General features: G+C 41.2%; 1 protein-coding gene across 2 annotated transcripts in view; it reads right to left on the bottom strand.

Moving 5' to 3' along the window:
- HTR2A (5-hydroxytryptamine receptor 2A) overlaps window positions 1–8,967 on the bottom strand; it is a 57,977-nt gene extending 49,010 nt beyond the window's left edge. The window contains exons 1-3 of one of the 2 annotated variants that reach the window (XM_020290395.2): window positions 8,282–8,371; window positions 7,101–7,836; window positions 4,056–4,256 (exon numbers count right to left, since the gene is read on the bottom strand). In XM_020290395.2, the coding sequence (XP_020145984.2) occupies window positions 4,056–4,256; window positions 7,101–7,512 (613 nt within the window). In that variant the 5' untranslated portion in view covers window positions 7,513–7,836; window positions 8,282–8,371. Of the gene's footprint in view, window positions 1–4,055; window positions 4,257–7,100; window positions 7,837–8,281 lie in introns of both variants that reach the window. The other variant, XM_020290396.2, reaches the window with a different exon arrangement.
- Between the last annotated feature and the right edge of the window lie 16,447 nt (window positions 8,968–25,414).

Here is a 25,414-nt window from a genome sequence, read left to right as displayed (position 1 = left end):
AGAATTGAAAGTCCCAAACCTGTTTCCAGGGCCTTATAAAAGCTATCCATATAACAAAAACATTTGCATCCCCTAATATTTTGAAATTTTAAAATGCTATCAAAAAACAAAACATTGGGGGAAGGGGGGAAATGGGCATTTATTGACCTTAAAATCTGTGCCCCCATAATATGCTGAAATAAAAAAAAAAAACACAAAAAACAAAACAAAAATGGTGTTCGGTTACCAAGGAAGCCAGTATTGGAGGAATTAAGATTCTGGAGTGAAGGGAAGAGCATTCGCCAGTTGGTCAGAGGAACAGACTGAGAGGCTGGGTAGCTAAAGAGATTTAGCAGTGGTGTTACGGTGCAGAGGATACATAATTGGAGTTATAGCTCTTCAAAATGGAGTGCACATCAACCTTTCATCTGGGATAATGAAGAAATACACCCTAGGTGCAAGAGTACCCTAGAAATAGACCAGTTTTACAAAAACCCGGCCTTAAAGAAACTCAATCCCTGATTGGATTAAGGGGACCTGTGCTTACTCTAATTGCCTGCCAAAGCTAAAGGACTCCTCTGCAGAGAAAGATAACAACAACAGAACATCCGCAAATTTTCTTACACAGTGTCCAGTACTCAATTATAATAAAAAACTTACCAGGCATACCAATGGATAGAATCAAGATGAAAAAAAAGACACAACCCAGAAAATAGAAATCCCCAGGTAATTCATATATCCAGTTACTTGTGAGCAATATTTAAGAAAATAGAAACCTGGAATCTATAAAAAAGGAATCAAATGGAAAAATCTAGAACTAAACATATACTAAATGAAATTGAGAATACAACAGATGGGTATAGTAGCAGGTTAGAAGTAGCTGATGAGAGAATTAATAATCCAAAAGAAGACAAACCAGTAAAACTATCCAGGCTAAAGCAAGAAGAAAGAAAAGGTAGAAAATGAAGAAAAGTATTTGAGTCATAAGAAACATGGGTAAAGGGTCTACTATACATGAAATTGGAGTCCCAGAAGTCAGGGGGAGAGAAAATGGGGGCAGAAGCAATATTTTATAAGATAAAAATAATGGTGAGTTTTCTCAGAGTGAAGAATGATTTTTTTTTTTTTTTAAGACTGAGTCTCACTTTGTTCCCTGGGCTAGAGTGAGTGCCATGACATCAGCCTAGCTCACAGCAACCTCAAACTCCTGGGCTCAAGGGATCCTCCTACCTCAGCCTCCCAAGTAGCTGGGACTACAGGTGCTTGCCACCAGGCCCAGCTAATTTTTTTTATTTCTGATTTTAGTTGCCTGGATAATTTTTGTCCTATTTTTAATAGAGATGGGAGTCTTGGTCTTGCACAGGCTGGTCTCGAACTCCTGACCTCAAGTGATTCTTCCACTTTGGCCTCCCAGAGAACAAAAGAGGTTGAGTCACAAATTTAAGAATTAATACAAACTCCATGCAGGACAAAAACAAAACTAACCCAAACCTAAGCACATCATAGTAAAACTGCTCAAATACAAAGACAAAGAAAAAAGTCTGAAGCACAACTTTTTAACACATTTATTACATGAAATTCTAAAGGGAATTCTTCAGGAATAAAGAATATGAACCCTGGCAAAATCATGGAAATGAAGAAAGCAGTAACAGGAACAAAAAGGGTTAATATATGGGAACAAACGCTGAGTGAATAGAATAGCTGTGATGTCATACCAGTTTTAAAAAGACACATAGAAAATACAAAAAATAACACAAATGACAACAGAGGTAAATGAAGTAAAAATGTTCTAAAGTTTTTGCATTTTCTAAGAAGTATAAATAATAATTTGTTTTAGACTAACAATTTGCTAAGGAAATGTAATCACTAAAATAATTTAAAAGAATGGATAACTAAAACACTTATATAGGCGACTGAGGAGTTAATTAATTCTTAGTCCAAAACAAGACAAGAATAGCAAGAACCTGGAATGTAGAACAAATGGGACAACAGAAAGCAAATTGTAAGAGAATAGATGTAAACCCAAATACATTTGAGTTACGTTATATGTAAAAGGACTACTCTAATTAAAAGACAAAGATTGACTAGATAAAAACAAAGTTTTATATGTTGCGTACAGGCAATACACCTGAAATATAAAGTAACAAAAAGTTTGAAAGCAATAGGATGGAAAAGATATATCCAAAAATAAAGATAATCAAAAGAAAACTGGCAGAGCTATACTAATATCAGATGAAGTAGATTTTAAGGCAAGAATCATGACTAGATATAAAATGTGACATTAATAGTGATTAACGAATCAATATAAAATATAATATTTGTATGCAGCTAATAACCCAAAAAAGGTAGAAAATGGAAACAGAATAATGATTGAAGAGGTTAGAGATGTAATTTAAAATACCATTTAAAAAGGCCCCAAAATGAGAGATTTAACCCTAAGTTCCATATAACCTTTCATAAATATACAATTCCTACTTAAATAGTTCAAAACCTTATGGAAATCATAGAAACCCCTAAAAATAATTTAATAAAGCTGGAAAAAGAAATCTTGTCATAATAATAAACCAACCAACTTTCTCATCCATCTTTGATATTCCAGGAATGCAAGGGCAGTTTCATATTTGGAAATTTATCAAGAAAACTTAATATATCAATAAAAGGCAAAAACTGTATCAATAGATACTCAAAAGGCTTTAATCATCGGTAGAAGTAAACAAGCTAGAACATCTAAAAAATAAATTCCAGCTAGGCTAAGGATTTAAATTAAAAAAAAAAAAACATGAAAAGCAAACAAACGAAAACCAAACTGAAAACTACAACAGTAACAAACATAGAAACAAACACTAGAAGAAAATTCAGAATGTTTGTGTTGAGCCACTGTCAGTCCTTCATTAGAACTGACTTTTTCTTTTTTATATTTCCCACCTGCTTCCTCCTTGGGGCACACACCTCAAAGACTTCTAGCATAGATCCTATGTAACTTGTTTTTCTGGTATGTTATCTTATCTGCCTTCTCCTACCACTGTGAGAATCCTTGAATGCAGACCTTATTCATCTTAGTATATCCAGTGCCCAGTACACAGTAGATACGCATTAAAAATTTGTTAGCCAAATGGATGAATGACAACCACAGCCATCCCAGCCTGCTTTCGTCCTGTGGTGATAGCCAGGTAGAGCCAGAGGCAGGCTGTCTTTTGGGGAGTAGAAAGAGGAGGGACTTTGGAGTCCAATTGACTCATCATATTGGCTCCTGGTTATAAGCGATGTCACCCTGTGCAGCTTAATTCTTTGCAGCTGATTTTCTTTAAGATGCATTGTACACTACTGAGTCTGCAGTTGGCATTTGTAAACCCTCGCTGCTGGTACTATTAAGAAGCTCAACTGGGGGCTGAGGTTGACAGGTACAACTGACTTCTCTGCCTGGGAGCTGCCCCCGTAGCTTCCATTATCTGGGCTTTCCTGACGGTTAGGTGTGTGACAGAAGATCAATACTGGCAAGAGATGAATGTGTGTAATTAAACTAACAGAAGTGGACTGAAATCCTTTGGTGTGTGGAGTCATAACAGGAGGAAGGGCTTCAGAGGCCCTGGGCAGTCTGAAACGCCTTGTCCATAAGCAAGTTCTGCCACTTTTTCGTGTCTTCACCCTCTCCCCCTGAGTTCCGGTGCCTGGTACCTTTCTCCAGACCCTAGAGGCTTTTTGCTCTCTAGTAACATGGTACGTATCCTCATATTGGCCACAAGTCCAGTGATTATAAAAGGTGAGGTCGCTTGGAAACCTAAGATTTAGAGTAGTGAACTTGAAAGTGAGAAACGGTAAACCAGCACAGTTACTCCTGACTTTGGCTCTAATGGTGTTTATATTCTTACCTGTGCAAAGCAATACCAATTTATGTTGTCAGCCAGGGACATGAATAGATTTTTCTTTCCTGATGTGAATCTGGTAATTACTATGTTGTAACATGTCTTACACCACACGAGACAATAGATTTAGGATGTCAGGTTTCCGTGCAACAAAACAGAACAAGTCTTTTGTAGAAAGCATGAACTATCATTTCAAAATATGTTCCCACTTACCTACTGAGATGGTCCAAACAGCAATTATTTTCAGGAACGCCTTCGTTCTGGAGTTGAAGCGGCTGTGGTGGATGGGATTCTGGATGGCAACGTAGCGGTCCAGGGAGATGGCACACAGGTGCATGATGGAGGCCGTGGAGAAGAGCACATCCAGGTAAATCCAGACCGCACAGAGCTTGCTAGGCAGAGGCCACCGGTACCCTGCGATGCAGAAGGATGGCATCAGTAAGTAGCCTTGTGCCTCCTGGGGCATGTAGACTATGCCCTGTGATAGCAGTTTCCATCTCTGGGACAGGCACAGGTGGTGGTGGCAAAGGGTGACACATGATATTTTTCACATTTGAAGAAAAGCTTAATAGCAAATACACTTTACTATAAGATTGCATTGACTGCTGGACACAAAGTCTGAAAATTTCTAGTGTCTGGAATTACATCAGTGTGGTGTAGTGAACTTGGAGTGTCTCTCTTTGGGGATTTTCTCTCTCCCCCTACCTCTTAGCAAAACCGTTTTAAAAAAATGATTTATGTCAGAAGTTGTGATGTGTTTTGGGCCATTGGAGCACCTCTCACATTGTCCTGTCATGATTTATTCACGTGTCTTTCTCCAGATGGTAGGCCCCTAAGGATGGTCCCATCTCTTAGCTATTATTACAGCCATCCAGTCCCACACAGTGACGGCAATCAATGATATTAGTGCACATGACTAGGTGATTAAGAATACAGGTTGGTACTATATTTGTAAAAATGGAAAATAATTAACTAATAATGTTTTGGGGGTCAAACTCAAATTTGGGGTGTATGTGGGAAAATTGAAGACAATGGTGAAGAACAGGGTGTGTGTCCTTGTTTTGAGCTTTGTTTCAGGGTGATAGTTCTTAAACTTTAGCGAGTATCAGAATCTCCCAGATGGGTTCTTAAAACACACACAGCTGGACCCACCGCCGAAGGTCCCAGTGCAGTTAGGCTGGGAGGCCACAGGATGCTCCTGCCGCTGTTCCAGGGACCACACTTTGAGAACCACGGCTTAAGGTAGCGGTTTTCACCCCTGGCTGCACATTAGAATCAGCTGGAGAGCTTTAGAGATGGCCCAGGCCAAGCCAGCCCAATTAAACTATCATCTCTGGAGGTGAGGGAGGGGTAGAGGTAGTCTTCTCACCTCCAAATATTTTTAAATCTCCCAGACCATTCCAATATAAGAAGCACTGGAGGTCATTCGTTGTATTAGGAAGACTGTGCCTTATGGACATAAGGGCCCTGTTTTTGTTTGTTTTGGAGGGGACCAAATGGTTACATAAACATTAATTAGTTTTGCTAACAGGATTAGCAGTGGTGTTAGACCTGCCTGCATGTGAAAAAGGGAAATTATAAAGGCCATTTTTCCTATTTATAGATCCACAAAGCTGAATAAACTGTCCATACACAAACGTACCACTCTCCACCCAAATGCCACGAGAGCTACTTGGACAAGTGAAGGGTGCAGGACACAAGCCTACTTTAGAGACTTTCACTCGCATTGTTTGCAAAGAGCTAGAGCTGAAACGAAAGCTTTTTCTTTAGCAGCGCCCGAGGGGGGAAGCCAAGCTCCGCCTGCTCGGAACTGATGCGGGCACTCGGAGGGGTTTTCTCTGCAAAGGAGGCAGCCGGGGCCTTCGTCCGGGTTTCCGCGGCGGGGATAAGCAGAGGGCACTTCGTTGTGGGGGAGGGGGGGAGGCGGGAGCACCAGCCCAGCGAGGGGCAGGCAGGACTACTCCGGCGGGAAAGAGCGGCCGCCGCCAGGGGGCGCGCGTGCGCGCCGAGCGGGTGGCGCCGCGGTCCCCCCGCCCTCCTGCAGCGGTTCCTGCTCAGTCACCCCCGCCATCTCCCGCCCGAGTTCGCCCCCAGGGCGGGGTGGAAGGGTTAGGAAGCGGGAACCTCCCCAGATGTCTGGGAAATGACAGGAGAATGTAATGAAATCATTCCGGCGTGGCATTTAAATGGTCAAGCGAGGGCTGGACTTGGAATGGTCATTACCAGCCCTGTGCCAACGGGCCAGCGCACTGCCTTCCTCCTTCACACTCTTCAGGGCTGGGTCGGGTTTTTTTTTTTTTTTTTTTTTTTAATTTTAGCCTCTAACACTTGGACAGAAAAATCTCTTAAAGATAGCTCTCATAACCTGTCTCCAAGCTCTTGGTGACTGCTCATGTGCCTTTGTCAGCAGTCTCAATATCCTCTCTCTTTTAAGGAGAAATCTGGCTGTGTTACTCATAATTTGGAAAGAATATCACATTCTGCTCCCCGCCGGAGCCGTCCCAGTGTTTGCTGACTTGCTGAGAGGTTTGACTGTTTCAAACTCTGTTGAGAAGAAAGCAAGATTAATCTCTTCCCGTTTGTTTCCCACCCTCCTCCAAACCAGTCTGGAGGAGTTTGATGCATATGCATTTTTAAAGAGTTGAGGGTATAATTCAAAGGCACATTTCCAAATTAGCTTCTCTGGGCAGGGAACAATTAAAACTGGAGTAATTCATTTATTCTAATGGAGGCTCTGCATATTTTAACATTAAACCCTGCATCACTAATGTTCTCCCTGCAAATGTTCCAAGGTAATTGGGAAGGTTTTACCACTCCATTAGAAGTGCTGAAAACTGTGTGACAAAGACAAAAAAAAAAAAAACAAACACCCAAAAAACTGTTCTGTTCTGAAGGCTGGAATATTTGGTTGGGAACATAATAAAGGAATACAAATCCAGTGGATTCAGAATGACCGGTAAGTTATTGCTTTATGACTGTTTTGGTATTGGGGTCTTTAGAATGTCATACATTAAAAAAAAGTACATGTTTTAACACACAGACTCTCCAGTGGTCCCAGGTAATAGGTTGCCTGATTTTTGTGTGAAATCCCATTTTAAGAGTAAAATTTAAGTTAACTAGCATATGACAACAGACTCCAGCCTATAAACAAAGCCTTCTATTGACAGTTTGTCCCCTGAACCCCATCTCATCTGCTGATGACATGCACATGCTCTTTATTACCAGTATGGGTGCAGCTGGGAGGCTAATGCCACTCACCATACAGGATGGTTAGCATGGACACGGGCATGACAAGGAAACCCAGCAGCATATCAGCTATGGCAAGTGACATCAGGAAATAGTTGGTGGCGTTCTGCAGCTTTTTCTCTAGGGACACTGCCATGATGACGAGTATGTTTCCAGCAATGGTTAGAATAATCACTACAGCTGTCAATAAAGCAGACCAGTTTTTTTCCTGTAGATGAAGTAAGGAGAAACACGGTGGTGAGAGGCACCCTTCACAGGAGAGGTTGGTTCGATTTTCTGAGTCTACTGTCCAGTTAAATGCATCAGAAGTGTTAGCTTCTCCGGGGTTAAAGTCATTATTGTAGAGTCTGGTGTCATCACTTAATTGCATTAAGGAGTTGGTGGTGGAGCTCAGAGAAGCATTTTCTTCACAGAGCATATCCATTTCTAAGCCAGAACTTGTAGCAGATGAGGTGTAGAAAGACTCCCAAGTTACAGCCTCTGCTCACCATTCACCTTTACGTCCCCACGCTCTGTAAGACTGAGGGTGCTGTACGTGCCGGGCTCCTTTGGCTGCCTTTTTGCCTCCCATTATTAGAATGAGAGTTAAAGAACTGCGATGGCTCTTTATGTTTCCTTCCTTTGTAATTTTAGGAGAGTCCACTGTTTGGTTTTATTTTTTTTTCCACCAACCAAGGGCAAAAAAGCAGAATGAACTTTTAGCATAGAGGTTGCAGAGTTTTGAGCTTTCGGGGAGACAAATGTGGTCCTGGCCAAAGAAGAAAAGTTTTGTAACTACCGGGAATCTCATTTTAGCTATATCTCATTCTGTTGGCTATGTCGATCACACTAGCTCAGCCACAGCAATATTAAAATAGCATGCAATCCAAAACAGTGGGGAATGTATGCATTCTACATTAAGGAAGTCAATTAAAAATACACCCAGCGTTAATCCCATAGCAATTGGATGTACTTCGGGTTACAGTTCTCAGTCAGTCTTAGGCTGAACTGCCACAGCTGCTGTCGGGAATTTTAGCTCATATTATGTTGCTTAGTTAACAAAAGGGGGAAAAAAAAAAGTCTTAAGTAAAGATTAGCAGACAACTTTCCACACCAGAAATTCTCATTGAAACGATTACATTTTGGCCAAGCATGATTTCAACCCGGAAAGAAAATTACACAGCAATATAAAATATAGCAGCATGAGAACTTACATTTGTCTTCGGGGTGCACACATGAGGTACCCTTGTTATTCTGTGGCCCGTTGCATCTCTCGTAGTAATGAAGGCGGTGTAGAGTCCCCTCTCCTTGAGCTCCCACCAGCATAATAGGATAGTAATTTGCTTTCTGTTTTGCTGACTTCAAAAACTGCATGCAAGAGTCGAGCCAGCTCCAGCACTGCGAGAGGTTCTTGCTGGCTTCCTCGGGCACTGCTCAGCTAGCTGGGTTCCTCCCTCCCTGTGCGGCTCGCCTCAGCAGGGGCACGTTTAGAAATCATTCAGGAGCCTCTCAAAGTCACACAAAAGAACCGCACCAAGAGGCTCCTGGTTTCCACGGGAATCGAGTAGCTCTCTGGCTGCCTGGTTCGCTTCATCAGACCTCCCTCTATCTGTGTGTCATAAACTGCAAGGTAGCAACAGCCAGGAAGGGCGGACCAAATAGGCTTTTTCCCCCCCTCTTTTCGCTACATGTTAACACTGAGAAGTTTTCCTTTGCTTTCAAGAGAGACCAACTGGAGAAATGGCTTTTTGCGCAGATTCCTGAGAAGGCAGGTAAGCCGTACTGTGGGAATTTTTTTAGGCTGAAGGGTGAAGACTGAAGAGAGAACATAAATAAGGCTAGAAAACAGTGTGTCCTGGGAGTGCCGTGAGCACACAGCCTTGCCATGCAAAGCCAGCAGCGTGTGTGCCCAGAGTGGAATTACTGACAGCGGCCACACGGGCTCAGCGTGGCCAAGCAAATGCGGTGATAACTCTGGTAAACTGTCTGTACTGTTGTCATTTATTAGATACATACACCGTTCAACTAGCTAATCCTCTTCAGCAGAAATATGCCCCCCGGGTGTAATTCAAAACCTCACGTGTGGTAAAGAGGAAGTTGGTTTTGCAAAGCAACTTTTTTTTTTTTTCCTGTAAAAGTAATGACAACCTGCCTTGTAAAGGAAACCCTTTCCCAAGTAGGTTTCTAAAAAAGATGGATATATCTATTTTTCCAGATAAGACAATGGATTCTTTCCTGAATAGTTGGGGTTTTCTAGGTTTCTTTTCATCACTATTTCCTCTTCTTTAGACTCTCCCTAGACAGAGCCCGCCACTCTCATGCCTTCAGACGTGTTGTCTGTGGCTGATCTGTACCTTCGTAGCGGATTATTGTCCTTAGTTCCAGACCTAAATATCCGGCTGCCCACTGGCTCCTTCTCTTGTCTCCTAGGAGACCTTGACCACAGCACTTTCCCTCATTCTCCGTTCCCCAGCTCCCCGTGCCTGTCCCACTCGTCCTCTTAGTCAGTGGAATTGCTGTCTCTTTAGACAGCCGGCTGTTACCCACGACTCTTCCTTCTTTCTTGCCGCCACATCTCTCTGTGTACATGGTCCTCACATGTACATCTCCTCTCTTCCAGCCCAGCGCTGGTAGGAAGGCAGCTGAGAGCACAGGTTCTCAAGTCTCAGTTACTTGGTTGGGGATCCGGCTCATAAACTGTAGGACCTTGAACCAACTGGTTGCTCCCTTTAAAGCTCAGTCTTCTCATTTGGAAAATGGGATAATAGCAGTACCTTCCTCATCAGATTGCAGCGAAGCTAAAATGCGACCACGTGTGTGAATATTTAGCCCCTGTCTTCTTATAGGACTCTCTCAAGAATTGTTAGCCATTTTCATTCTTTCTGATATTGTTAAATAACAAAAGTTGACATCACTCCCCTGAAGTCTCTTCCTCATGGGGCACACGACTCATTTCTTAGTCTGCCTGTCCCCCGCCGCCCCACTTTTTGGGCCTGGACTCTGGTTACTCTCTCACAGGCAGCCCACGTGCAGGCTGAACTTGCGTGTTCCGACCATTTTTCTGTCTTTGCACTTGCACTTCCCTGTGTCTGGAGGGTTCTCACCACTCTTTTTTTTTTTTCCCCCTTTGGTGTCCATCTGGTGAATTCCTACTTAGTTTTCAAGGCTCAGTTCCAAAGTTCTGTCCCCTGAATCCCAGGCCCACCACTCACCACCTGCGAGACCTCGGTTAAGCTTAATTCCTCCATGTTTTAGTTTCCTCGTCTGTATCTAGGGAATATTAATAATACTGACCTCAGAGGATTGATTTGAAAGCTAAATATTAATAATACATTTATATATGTGCCGGGCACTTTTTAAGCACTCAATAAAGGTTAGTTGCTATTATTTTTATTATTATTAATAATATTAAGTTCACTGTTACTAAGCTTTCTGTGGCACTCCTTCCCAGTGGAGGCAGAGACTAGCATCTTTGGTAGTCTTCCCTTTTAGCGCTCATCACATTGCATATAGGCCCCATATATGCATAGAACTGTGTCTTTGTTGTTCACATAGTTGGTGCTTAGATATGTTTGTTGAGTGAATATGTGACTGATTTATAATTACTTGTGTACATGTCTGTCTTCTGTATTAGATGGTGAATGTCTTAGTCATCTCTATGCTTTTAATACTAAGCATGGTGTCTCATAATAGAAGGTCCTCAGTAGGTGTGTTTTGATTGAACTGTTAGCATAAATTTAGATAGATTGTGAGCATATATTAAAAAGGAGAATCAAGGAGAAACCTAGCATCTCTAACTCTTTTTGATCATTTTGTCCAGTGGGATACTAATTTCATTTTTTTTAAAGAGGACAAAGGGAAATGTGATTTAAACAAATACTCCAGTGTTGGAAAGTTACTCGGAAGGTTTTTGATGTTAAATTTTGTTTTATGGATTTTCTTTTTATAGTTCTTTCTGGAGAATTCTGATGTTCTCAGACCATTGTTCCTCACGACGAACAGCTTGGCTTCTAGTCCTGCCAAAACTAGTCAGTGGGTTTCTTGATATGTGGTTTGCACTGTGAAATAAATTTTTTGGTAACTATCTAAGAATATTTTTGCAGTTTTGATTGCAGTTTTATGAATACTTAGTTTGGGCAAAGCAATATGGGCACAATGTAAGCCCTTGGCTACTGAGTTTTAAAAAGAGTTTATTCATAGCGTGAGAGTTGGATCAGGTAGGAATGTTTTCTTGCAGGTCAGACGGCCCTTTCGAGTTTGGTGAAATGGGTGTGTATTGGCTGCCGCAGTGGACACTATGATATGCTGCCTGCTTCCCTTCAGGACTGAGGCACTCGGTCCCCCACTGCTGGAAGTGCTGGAGGCTGACATCTCTCAGCTGATGCTTCTGGTGAAAATTACCTTCAGCCAAAGAAGCCAGTTTGCCCATGGTCACACCCCTTCCCTGGGGCAGCCAGCTTGCAATGACTGCTCTGTTATGAGGATATAAAGACGTGGCCTCTTTGCCTCAGGCTGGATAAGCCTTTTGGACCACCCTGGTTCCAGAGCTCCCCATAGGAGCTGCCAAGGCCTTTGTTGTGACTGCTTCACAGCTAAACGCCTCCCCCTGCCCAGTCCTGCTTCTGTTGCCACCCTGTAGCTGTGGATCTGATAGCTCTCCCCAGTAAATCTCCTACGCACAAGTCTGTCTCGGAGTCAGCTTCCTGGAGAACCCAACCTAAGACCTATATTTTTAAACTTGCGTTTCAATGCCTCGATACTACCTCTGGATGAGTTGGATGTCTTATAGGGAATAGAAGTGTTGTGTATATGTTGATGATGAAGGCTTCCTTGCCATAAACTTGGAGTTCATCAGTAGACAGCTGGCTTTGCTGTCTAACTACTGACAGAATGAATTTAAGATCAACAACTCCAAAACTAAATGTATTATTTTGGACAGAATTCCTCCAGGACTTAATTGGGCCTTATATAGGAGCACATTTTACAACTAGTTTATTCTGGAAGGTTCACTGGAAAGTGATTGCTTAAAATTAGATGTTAGGTTTTTTGTTTGTTTGTTTGTTTGTTTGTTTTTAGTGACTGGTATGATATCTGTAGCCTTTGCTTGAATTTTTTTCCAGGCTGAAGTTATTGGGTTTATGAAACATTTAGTACCTTATAGATGTTAATATATGTGAGGAAAAAAGTTCCTTGAGCAATTAAATCTGGAACATACTGCATCTTATAGGCTTCTCTTATAAATATACAGTGCACATTAGAATATTAAAGTCTGTGAGAGATCTTGCAGTAAAGAAATGTGTTTATATTTGTCTCCCTACTCCCCCTCATCTAGAACACTCATGTAGGACACTTTTATTTGCTTAAATTGAGTTTTTACGTTCATTAAAATATAAAGATCTTAAGTATATAGTTCAATGAATTTTGACAACTATATACATCTATGTAACCATCACCCAAATCAAGATACCTCTCATTCTATCATTTCTGAAAGTTTCTTCTTGCCCTTTTTTGACCTTTACTTAAACGAAAACATCTAGTATATACTTGTTTTATGTCTGGCTTCTCTTACTCATTGATATGTCTGCGAGATTCATTTACTGCTGTGATTAGACTATTTTTTTATAGAATGTAGTTTGAGAAGCTACAAAAATCACCTGGACATTTGAAGAATCAACACATTCTTTTTCTTGTTCAAAGGAACATAGACTAGATCTTGTTATGTCTGTCCTTTTTAAGCTTCTAAATTTTTCAAGACAGTGCCAACTTTATCCTCCACTCAGCTGATTATATCTGATTCTGTTCTGAATTGGCAGCATAGAATTCTTTTACTCTATGACTGTTAAGAATATGTCCCAAAGATTTCTGCTACCCAAATCTGATTAATAGTCTGAGAATGAGAAAATATATTTACGAAGGATTTCCTAAATGGCATATAATCCATCACTTCCTTTAGATGCTTCAATTCTCAGGTTTGAAACAAGCCAGACCACCTGACCACTGTATACCTGGAAAACCATGTCTTGAATTGCCTTCTGTTATGCCATTGGCTTGTGTCAGAAGAAACAACTGCTTGAAATTAGCTAATGAGTGTCATCTATCTAAGTTTCTCACAGTGGTGTTTAGTTGAACAGGGTTCATTACTTTAACAGATAGGTGAGTGCTGTGCCGAGCACTGTTTAGGTGCTGAGCATAACCAGGAAGATGGACAAAGGACCTGCCTTAATTCGTTCACTCAAGAAATAGTTGGTAGTAGCATAGGTAAGTATAGGGTTTAGGGAACAGATATAAACTAATCAATGGCATTTGAAGTGTGAAACTGGGTGGGGTCAGCTAAGAGAGTGGGTGGAGATAGAGAAGGGAGGCGGTCTGAGGACTGAGCCATGGATTACTGCAGTGTTTTCGGTCAGGGAGGTGTGGAAGAACCAGCCAAGCAGATTGAGAAGGAGTACCCAGAGAGCAAAGAGGGACGTGAAGAAAGAGTGGATCCTGAAGCCAGGTGAATGAAAGACTCCAAGGCAAGAGAGTGCACGACTGGGACAGATGCCTCTTCATAGGCTGGGGATAATGAGGACTGAGAAATGACCATTTAATGTACCAAAACAGTGGTCTTTGGTAAGGTCTTTGGCTCTGATAAGAACTGTATCAGTGGAATGGTTGGAGTGAAAGCCCAACTGAATGGGTTCAAGAGAAAATGGGAAGAGAGAAAGGACCAATGATGAGTATAAGCAACTACTTTGAGAATTAAAAAAAAAAAAAATAACAGAGAAATGGAGTGGCGGTTGAAGAATGGTAAGAGCCGAAGAGATTTTTTCAAGATTGGGTAAATTAGAACATGTTTGAGTGCTAATAGGAATGATCTAGGGAAGAGGAGGAAATTGATAACACAATAGAGGCAGGAGATAATTGCTGATACGATGTTCTTGAACAGATGAGAAGGGAAGTGCCAATGGCACAGGTAGAGGGGTCCTCCATCCTGGCAAGAGAGAAGACAGACTGTGTGGGTGCCGGTGCAGGTGGTGGTATCAGATGATGTTCACAGCCCTTCATGAGGTTTGAATTCTAGGCTGGGGGTTGATGTTTTTATGTATCATGTAAATTCTGCGAAGTGAGTTAATAGGGTGTTGTGATTAAGCATACTGAGGTTGGAGTATCGTTTTGATACGCTGGTCAGGGAGGATCTCCTACTTAGGTAGCATTGGAGCTAAGGTCAGGAAGAGGAGAAGCTGGAGAGAGAGCTTTGCTAGTAAAGGGAGTGGCCTGTGGGCTGGCCCTGAGGCTAGATTGGGATTTGGTGGGAGGTTGGAGGGAGCATTGGTGGTGGTGAAGTAGGGAAGAGTTATTGAGCATCAGGTAAGGCTTTCTGGGCCATGATAAATGGTCTGGATTTTATTGCAAGTGCCATGGGAAGCCACTTAGAGTTTTAGGGATTGAAACAGGATCATTTCTTTTAGGTTATAAAAAGATTATTGTGGCTGCTATATGGAGAATGGGTGGAGGGTGACTGGTATGAAAGTAAGGAAGTAGGATAACAGACATTGCAGCTGCTGCAGGGAGAGATGGTGGCAGCTCAGGCTAGGTTTGTGATAGTGGAGAGAGAAATAGACAGATGTGTTTTAGACATAGACGCACCAGGACTTCTGATTTATTGGGAATGGGAGGTTGGGCAGGTGAGGAAGTAAGGGCAGGGATCAAGGATCACTTTCTAGGGTTTTGGGTAGAGCAACCGAGTAGACAAAAGTGTCACTTATGGAAATGGGGAAGATGGCAGACTTGGGTTTTAGGGGCAAAAGCAATACTGCTGTCATAGATATTCTAATTTTATTGTCCTAGTTAAGATTGAGTTTAGCTGCATGTGGCAAAAAACAGTATTTTAAATGACAGTTTTTCCTATCTCACATAAGTGAAGCCTGCAGGTAGTCAACCTAGGGCTGACATCACAATCATGAGGCACTTTTTTCTGTCTCACTGCTCTGCCATCCTTACAGTGACGCTTTGTGATGCAAAGTGGATGCTTGTGCTCTGGCCATCTTGTCTACGTTCCAGCTGGCAGGAGGACGAAAAGATAAAGTATTTCCCATCCCCCAGCGTCATACATGACACTTCCACTTATTGTCATTGGCCAGAACGTGGATACGTGGTCATCGTAGCTGCTGCAGAAGGGCAAGAATCTGGAAGTGTGGTCTTATTTCAGCTGGCTGTGTGTCCAGTTATGCGTCAGGAATTTTATGACTAAGTAATAAAGGAAGAATGGAAATGGAGAAACAATGGAGAAACAATTATCAAGCTCTGCTGCAGACATTTAGGAGTAGTTGTATGGAGGCAGTAGAATGTATGGATCAGGTGATAGAGAAGCAGTGGGGGTAGGAGGTATACATTTCGGAGTCATCAGCCTATACAGGTAGTATTTAAAGTTATATGTGTTAGTTCTCTATTCCTGCCATAACAAGTTACCATACACATAGTTGCTTAAAACAACACAAATTTATTACAGGTTGAAAGTCCCAGATAGGTTTGGCTGGGCTAAGTTCAAGATGTCTTCAGGACTATGTTCTTTTTTTGGAGACTCTAGGGGATCTAAGATGTAATTCTCTTTTCCACCTTCTAGAGGACATCTATGTTCCTTGGTTTATGGCCTCTTCTTTCACCTCTAAGTCCAGCGCCTGAAGATCGAGTCCTCTTCCTACTGCCTTCTCTCTGGTTCTATGCAGCTGGGAAACATTCTCTGTTTTCAGGGACTCATGCGATTAGATTAAGCCCACCTGGAAAATCCAGGCTACTCTCCTGATCTCGGGGTCCTTAAACTTAATCATGCCTACAAAGTTGAGCTTGCCATTTAAGGTAACGTAGTTACACATTTGGGGAATTAAGGCATGGATGTCTTCAGGGTCCATATTGCACCATTCCATAGTACTCTAAGAAGCAAAGGATGTAATAAAGAACAGAGGGCCTGGAAAAAACATGGCAACACTCGACTCTAAATTTTAAAAGCCTGGTTAAGGAGGAGGGTCCAGCAAAAAATCTCTTTGAGAAGTGATAGGACAACCAGGAGGGTCTGATGTCATGGAGCCCAACAGAGAAAAAGTGTTTCAAGAGAGAGGCCAACTGAGAAGTCTAGTAGTATGGAGAAATTTGCTAAGATGAAGGCAAAGAAAGGGCCACTGGATTTGGCAACCTTGTTGGTGACCTTGATAAGAGCAGTTTCACTGGAAATGTTAACGTGTGCAAGGGCAACGTGGTGGCCGGGGAAGGGGGAGGTATAAACTAGTTATACAGATTGTAATGCAGATGATAAGTGTCATGGAGAAAAATAAAGCATGGTGTGGGGGCATAGGGATTGTAGAGGATTTGCCATGTTAAATTGGATGGCCAGGAAAGCCTTCCTGAGAAGGTAGCATTTTACCAGTGACTTCAAGTAGGAGAGGGCATGAGCCATGCAGGTATCTGGGGAGAGTGTTCTAGGCAGAGAAAAGAGCAGGCTTCTCTTCCTGTGCACAGACTTGAGGTTGGGGCAAAATGGGGGCATTTGAAGAACAAGAAGAATGGCAGTGTGGCTAGAGCGGTGTGGGTTGGTGGGGAGTCCACATTGCATTACATAGGCCGTAGAGACAGGCTTGGCATTTACTCTTAGCAAGACGGGAAGGTATTTGATGATTTCAGCAGAGGTGTGCCATGCTCAGACATGCATTTAAATAGATTGTTCTGGCCATTTTGGGGGGAACAGGATGGGATAGGGATAGGTAGGGGAGGATGGATGCAGGAACCCTAGTTTCGGGGGGAGGTGGTAGTGGCTTGGATTATGCTAGTGGCAGTGGGTTTGTGAGAAATGGTTGGATTTTGTATATGTTTTGAAGGCAGAGCCAATGGGAACTTGGTGAAGGATAGGGATAGGATGTGGGATGTGAGAAAAAGAGGAGACAAGGGCGACTCTGAAGGTTTTAGAACTGAGCAACTGGTAGAATAGAGTCGTCCTTAACTGAAATGAGGAAGGCTTTGGGGAAGCTGATTTTGAGTGTTTATGAGATCAGTCTTGGACGTGCTGAGCTTGTGATGCTATAAGACAAAGAATTATGTCTACAAGACAGTTGAATGTAAGAGTCTAGAATGGAGTGGAAAAGTCCAGAAATCAGATAAATTTGGAAATTGTGAATATATAGACACTTTTGAAAGGCCAGGAGATAAAAGGAGATTTCCTAAGTGAGTAGAGAAGGAAACAGTCCAAGGCCTGAATCTGGAGGCTCTTTAACATTTAGAGATGAGGGAGGTAAGGAAGAACTCTGGTGCAGTTGGCTAGGAAAAAGAAAAAGCAGAGAATGTGGATGTGCTGGAAGCCAAGAGAAAAATATTTCAAGAAGGAGAGAGACCAAATGAAGTACCATGAAGCTGTTAAGAATCATATACTTGGAAAGCATTTCATTGTGTGGGAAATCATGCACAAGCTAATGTTAAATAAGAATAAGCTCTACGGCATATGATGTCAACTTTAGAAAAATATGTCTACATGGTAATAAAGTGGAAAAATACATTAAAATAGTGACAGAAATTTCTTCTACATCAAGAAGTTGTGATTTTTTTTCTTTGAATGTTTATTTTAGATTTTGTAAATTTTCTGAAGCAGGTATATGTTATGTTTATAAACATAAAATTATTATTTTAAAAATATTTAAAATACTTATAGGTAAAAGGCAGAGGGCCAGAGACAATCTTATATTTTTACCATGACTGGAATACACTGGCTTCAAGGTGAGATTTTTAAACAGCTTGTTCTCTTTAGACATAGCAGTTGTATCATTCAGGATTATTATTGACAAATGGCAGAAATCCAAGTCAAAAAAGCATCAAAGGAGGCCAGAGATGGTGGCTCACACTTGTAATCCTAGCACTTTGGGAGACCAAGGTGGGAGGATTGCTTGAGGCCAAGAGTTTGAGACCAAACTGGGCAATATGGTGAGACCCCATCTCTAAAGAAAAAAAATTAGCCCAGCGCTGTGGTACATGTCTGTAGGCCCAGCTACTTAGGAGGCTGAGGCTGGAGGATCACTTGAGGCCAGGAGTTTGAGGTTGCAGTGAGCTATGGATGAAGGCACTGCATTCTAACATAGCCCACTAAGAAAGGCCCTGTCTTACATAAATAAATAAATTAAATAAATAAATAAATTAAAGGAGATTCTCATGTAATGGACAAGTCCAGGGTGGGGGCTAACTTCAGGCATGGCTGCATCCAGTGGCTTAAAGGATCTTACTAGGTCTACATTTCTATCTCTCTGGCATCTGCCTCCCTCTCATTGACCTGATTCTCTTCTACAGTAGATGGTTTTCTTCATGTAGCTAAGAGAGATGCAGTTGGCAGTTCTGATTTTACATAATCGCAGTCTGTGGAACAGGGTTTAGCTTTGTGTTACAGTATTAATTTATGCTTGCAGGGAACACCTTGGTGTTAGCCCTGTGGGGGTCACATCCCATCTCTGAACATCAGATGGTGGTGGCTGCGGGAGGGGAGCACTGGAGTTGGTCAGTCTGAGTCACCTGCCCATCCCTGTGGGGAAGGGTCAAGGCAACACGACTGACCAGCTTTGTTGGGACTATGTGGCATGGACCACTTTCCGAAATACAGATTTCTGTCTAAAGGTCAGTAAAATGATGACTCTTTACTGTCAGTGGAAGGTACTTCGTGGCTTGTCTGTTTTTTGCTGCAAGTGGTTTTATTCAGCCAGATTGGCTCTGGTGCCTGAGTCATCCTCGGGTGCTTCAAGAGGCATCTCATTTATTTCTGGTCACAGGGAGGCCATTTGCTACCTTCTTGCTCTGGAGGTAAATAGCACTCCAGTCAGTCAGTGACCTAAAAGCAAAAGTGTGTTTCCTGAAATATCTAATTTACTACCAGGCATGACCCAGGTTTGGGAGAAATGAATATATTATCACTTAGATTCTCATTACAGAGCGAGAAAAGCGTAGAACTATTTGAGGCTAGATTATTTTTTGCTAGTCCTGAAGAATTACCCTCACAAAATTTTGCAGATGCCTGTTGTTTAAATCTTAAAGGAAGCTATTTGACCAGGATTGCAAGTTTTGTTCTGACAGTGGCTGTTAGGTGTCTGTGGTATGGGCTTTCTTTCTTTTTTTTTTTATTTCGGCATATTATGGGGGTACAAATTTTAAGGTTTCAATGAATGCCCTTTCCCCCCTACCCCCACAAGTCTGAGTTTCCAGCATGACCATCCCCCAGATGGTGCACATCTCACTCATTATGTATGGGCTTTCTTATTCCTAACTAGGGCATGTAGTGACCTGGACGGTGCCACTTGGGTTTTGAGAGTTCTGTTTGTCTGGTCAGAGGCGGGCCCCTCCTCTGACCCCCTCGCTGGTCCCCACTTAAATCTGTGGGGGCCATGGGGGATGGGGAAGACTGATGGTTGAGGTACTTTCCTTCGGATCAGTTGTACCAAACCAGCACTATGAGAAGGCAGACTATGGAGGAAAGAAACACCCCTAAAAGGAAAATAATGAGAGCTCACTACGTGGAGGACAGATTTCTAACATCTTGGCTGCTATTGGTGAAGGCTGTATCTTTCAGCAGCATGGACTAATTATGTCCTTGGTCTTGCCCCATATTGGGTCTTGCTCCATATCAGAAAAGGCAAGCTCTCACCCTCATCAGGCCGCTTTTTAAAACCAAATTGTTGTTCCTTCTGTGCACCTGATATGGATGATTCAGGCAGTTAAAGCCCTCAGGGCCTTTTATAAATATCTCAGATGGGGGCCTAGAAACCACCGGAATGGACCAGAACATCGCTTCAATTTAGTTTTTCCAAAGGCCACACTCTATATTAAGATAAAATAATTCTTCTTGTTCCATATTCTGTCTCAAATTATGCTCAACTATGTATTTCAATATGTCTGTTAAGACCTGCTCCATGCTTTTGGAGTAAAAAAATATAGTCACCTATATTATTTGTAAGTATTAATCATTTGGGTTCCTATCTGCTCTTAAAATAGGAAGTCCAGAATCTTCCTTTTGCAGCCCATGACTATACCCACCTCCCTTCAGAGAAGGACTCTGGAGTCTTAGACCAGAGAGGTCAGTCCTGCTCCAAATCTCATGTGGGGAAAGAATGGTAGCTGGGGGATGCACACGCTTGTATCTTTGACGTGGGTTGTACAAAGGCAATATATGTGACCAAAATGTTTGTTCCCCCATAATATTCTGAAATTTTTTTAAAAAGTACCTTTTGCAGAAATCTGGATGGAACTGGAGACCATTCTCCTAAGTAAAGTGTCTCAAGAATGGAAAAACAAACACCACATGAACTCACCACTAAATTGAAACTAACCAGTGAGCACACATGTGCATAGAGGGAAATATAACTCAGTGGAAACAACCAGGGGCAAGGGGGGTCCAGGGGAGGGGAAAAGCCTACCTAACAGGTACTATGAACACCGGGTGACAGGCACATCTTTAGTCAGGACTCAAGCATTACAAAAGTGATCTATGTCACCTAGAGCATTTGTACCCCTTTAATATTCTGAAATAATAATAAAATAACAGCAGGAACAAAGGGATTATTGGTTTTCTCTCTCATAATTTGCCACTTCTTGGAAGAATGGATGTGGTCAGCTTTGTCTGAGATCTGTAGCCACAGGCATCTTCTCTTGGCATCTTCCCACACCACTCTGTGACCTCCCCTGAATGTGGCAGCCCTTTCTCATATATGGTGGTTCAGCATTACAATGGACTACCAGTTTTGTTGAAGATGGAGCCTACATTTGTTCTATAGTTTTTTATGGCGTCATTGAAAGCAGAAAGGAGCAAAATTGTCTTGCCTGAGTATTTTAGATCGAATGTCTCTTGGTTGCATTGGGATGAGTCATGTTTGAAGCAGTCATGTAGACTGGATTTTCTTCCCTTAAGAGTTCTATTTTGTGCCAAGGCTTTATCTTCCATTCATTTTAAAGTTTTGATATTATGCTTTCAAAGCTTATCAAAACAGGTGATATATATGATTAAACATCAAGAAATTTTTTCTGTTTTTTTTTTTTTTCTTAAGTATAAGAAGACTAAAAAAAGAAGAAGCCAGGATCTTACAAGATATGAGTGCCCCAAGCTTTCAATATGGCATGATATTTTCTCGTGTCTAGATTTAGTAAAGTGGTTGGTTGATGTATTCCGCTCAATGAGGAAGGTGGCTTTAATGATACTTGCTAGAGATAGGGTTCACAAACTATGGCCCTAAGGCCAAATACTAAAGGCTTACTGTTTTTAAAATAAATTTTCTATTAGAAACAGGCCGATACTCATTTATTTGTATATTATCTATGGTTTCTTTCTTGCTACAATGGCAGAATTGAGTAGTTGTGACAGAAATTATGTGGCCTATGAATTCTAAGGTATTTATCTCTTTACAGAAAATAATTGCCATCCCTTCCTTTAGAAGAATGAATTCTCTGTCACCTTAAAATTCTCTATTTCTATTTTTTTCACTATAGTTACTCTAAGAATAAATCAGAAACCTCCATCTCCCATTTCTGTAGGCAGTATGTGAAAGTTTGGCATATAAAAAGACTTTTAACGTTATTTCTTAGCCACAGACCTGACCCCATTCTTGTACACAATCAATTTACTTTTTGGAAGATGCCAGAAAATTAAATTTTTGAAGATTTAATGATAAAGAGCAAAGTTATGATATTTTACTGTTGTCTTTAGTCATCCTTTTTGATATTTAGAAGACTGCTATGGAATATATTGATCTTTCATGGCTATATAAATGCCCCCAAATTTTGTTAGTATTTATTTTGGGGGTGATCATGATCCATGACTTTTAGAGTCATTTCCAGTTGACCCTAGTGGCCAGTGACAAAATGGAAGATTGTGGACTATAAAACAATTCTATTCACTCAACTACTTCTTTCTCTTCCATTCTGCTTTTTGCTTCTAATTCCAGGCATTTTTTCCCTTTCTGTAATCAGAAATTACAGTGATTATATTCTGATTGTATGTACTGTTCTAAAAACAAAATAAAGCTAGTGAAGAAGGCATCATTCTTGCCTGAGAAAACAGTAATGGAAACAATAGGCAGGGCTCTAAAAACATGCAATAATGTAGATTGCTGCATTTGATTTTGTTGAGCATGTACTTTTTTCTTCTATTGTGTGAATGATGCTGGTTAAGTTTAAATTTTGCTTATTTGTTTTAAATTTCAGACTTTGCTCCTCTTTATCTTCTTCTGAATCCCGTCGGCTCTGGAGCTGGGGTGAGAAGCTGAGGGTGAGGGCAGAGGCTCCGTGCACAGTAGGCATTCAGCCCATGCTCTGCGACTGACAGTATGCCAGCTCCTCTTGCAGCATCTGATAATGACCTGTTGTTAGATGGAAACACACTCGTGCTGCCTCCCATTCTGCTTGAAATCCTTCCATACCCAGAAATGTCCTTTTCTGTTGTGTTTGGATTTATCTGTTGGAGTTTGATCACCCTTTCTTCCTTCAATGATACTTATTTTAGTGACACCCACTGAGTCAAGACCACAGCTCCAGGTTGTTGAAAACAGTAGTATGTCACAGCCAGTGTTTTCTCAGACATCACATCATACAGCCCGTGGATACGGTTGCTAGAGAAGATGTCTGTCTGCTTGGTAGCTCCGGTCACTGACTGCCATTTGCTTTCCTGCTGCAGAAAAGCATGAGAAATTGGACATATCTAACAATCCTCTGGGATTGTCTAACTGAATTGGTGTGAATGTTCTGTTGTGGTATGTTAGTCCACACTGATATTGAGTTATACACTGATGATACACTCTTACTACATTTGAGAACATAGAAGTCTGTTTTCTACTAAACTTTTATTCATATCTTTGAGTCGAGGAAGGAAGGGAGATGAATGAATTCTTATTGAGCCATGTGCCAAGCATTATGCTTTGCTACATGTGTTACATAGTCCTGGCAGCCACTCTGCCAGGGAGGTGAGATAGCATCCGTGACAGACGCCCCTCAGAGAAGTCAAGAGATGTGGCCTCATGGGTCATGCTGGGTTCCGGGGTCTCAGTGCCTGTGTCCATTACTCCTTCCCTCTCTATTGCATCATGTTTTCCTTCACTATGCATTTTCAAATTTATTATGTCTTGGTTTTAAAATTATAAACTGCCTAATAACTCCTATTGATTTTGTGATGGAACTTTAGGTATGTTTTACCTTTTATTGTGTTGCTGTAGAAATGCTACAGTGAAACGCACAGAAATGTACAGCTCAACTAATTTTCCTCAACTGAACATATTCATGTAATCAGCACCCAGATTGAGAAAAAGAACCATTTCAATATCTCAGAAACCCTCTTTATTCTCCTTTTCAGTCACTTTCCTCCCCACCCCCTAGGAAATCACTATCCTGACGTCTAACAACAAAAATGGATGTGTTAGTTCTTGAATTTTACGTTAATGGAAGCATACAGTAGGTACTCTTTTATGTCTGGCTACTTTTTCACAACATTTCATTTGTAAGATTCATCTTTATTGTTGCGTGTAGCTGTAAATTGCTTTATAATGTTCCATCGTGTGAATATACCCCAACTTATCCATTTCCAACTTCCCTAGGCTTTTGGCTAGTTTCTATTAGTAGTTTGGGGCCATTATGAATAGTGCTGTTATAAAACCAGTATGTGTCTTTTGGTAAACATAAATATTCTTTTCTGTTGGGTATATATTTAGGAGTAGAATTGCTGGATTATTATGTTTTTTAGAGAACAATTTTAGTAGTTTGTGTTCCTATAAAGGAATACCCAAGGTTGGATAAATTATAAAGGAAAGGGGTTTATTTGACTCACAGTTCTGCAGGCTGTACCAGAAGCATTGTGCCAACATCTGCTTCAGATGACGGCCTTATTGAAGCTTCTACTTATGGCAAAAGGCAAAGGAGACTCAGTGTATACAAAACACATGAAAGAGAAAGAGAGAGAGAGAGAGAGAGAGAGAGAGAGAGAGAGAGAGAGAGAGAGAGAGAGAGAGAGAGAGAGAGAGAAGGGAGGTGTCAGGTCCTTTTTAACAACCAGCTGTCCTGGGAACTAAGAGTGAGAACTCATTCATTACCAGGAGGAAGGCACCAAGCCAGTCATGGGGTATCTACTCTCGTGCCCCAAACAGCTCCCATTAGGCCCCACCTCCAGCACTGGGGAGGGATCAGATTTCACCATGAGGTTTGGAGGGTCAAATATCCAAACTATAGCAGATACTCGGTCACTGGTTTATTCAACGTATATCTATGGAGATTTTTCTAAATGCGTGTGCCTGAATTCTATCTTGGAGATTTAGATTCAGGTTGTCCATCTGAAGTAGGACTAAGTTTTCTTCATTAAAAACAAAAAAAAGCTTCATGGAAATTCAGTGGTGCAACAGCAGGTGAGATTCACTGATTTTATTCATGGCAAACAATATTAAGTATTCCTTAGATATATTTTCTACATTTTATAAAAGGGTGTTTATACATATATATGTACACATACATATATATGTATATATATATATATATAGAGAGAGAGAGAGAGAGATAATCTAATGATACTTTACAAAGGCGGTACAAACATTATTTCTACTTATTTTAGCTACTTCCTATTATTATCTCTCATTTTAAAAAAGAAGAATAAAATATATTAACCCAATTCAGTTCTATCCGGTGTTCACTTTAGTGCCTGCTGTGTGTTTGGCTCCCAAGGAATTTGATGTTTTCATACAGCAGGTGTTTTATCAGACCAAGGAATTCAATTGTTTTTATTATAAAAGTAATCTATACTCTTCGTTAAAAAATAGCAAGCTGTAGAGAGATACATAAAATAAAAATGAAAGTTCTGTTATTTACCCACAACCAACCTCTCAGGCTCACCTCCCAGAAGGAAAACACCATCTTCCTCCATTTTCTAAGCACATGTGAGGTGTTGGACTTCTGTTTGGTGATATGGCACTCTAGATTGCCTTAGGCTTGTCAAATCATTCTGAGCCTCAGTTTCCTATTCTAGAAAATGCGGTGCTAATACCTCATAGGAATATTGTGAGGACTAAATGTGACAACTTCTGGAAAGTACCAAGTATAGTACCTGGCATGTGATGGGCACTTAATAAACGGAGCAATTGGGAGTATAATTCTGATACTGGCTAACCACCTGCTTTCAGAACAAAGGAAGGTACTTTGTATGACACCTCCAGGCAGCGTCGCTCACCTTAATAATATGTCTGTTCCATTTTAATCCTATTTCCACATAAGCAGAAGCCAGTTGGAAGCTTGTGCCATTCACAGAGAATGTCAGAGATTATGTTTTTGTAATTTGCTCAATTACAAATATGCCAAGCTGCCTGCTGCCTGAAGGCAAATTT

The sequence above is a fragment of the Microcebus murinus genome, chromosome 13 (assembly GCF_040939455.1).
Source record: "Microcebus murinus isolate Inina chromosome 13, M.murinus_Inina_mat1.0, whole genome shotgun sequence".
In the NCBI taxonomy this organism is placed as follows: Eukaryota; Metazoa; Chordata; class Mammalia; order Primates; family Cheirogaleidae; genus Microcebus; species Microcebus murinus.
Note: the sequence above shows the minus strand (reverse complement) of the source record. Positions and strands in the feature narration are given on the sequence as shown.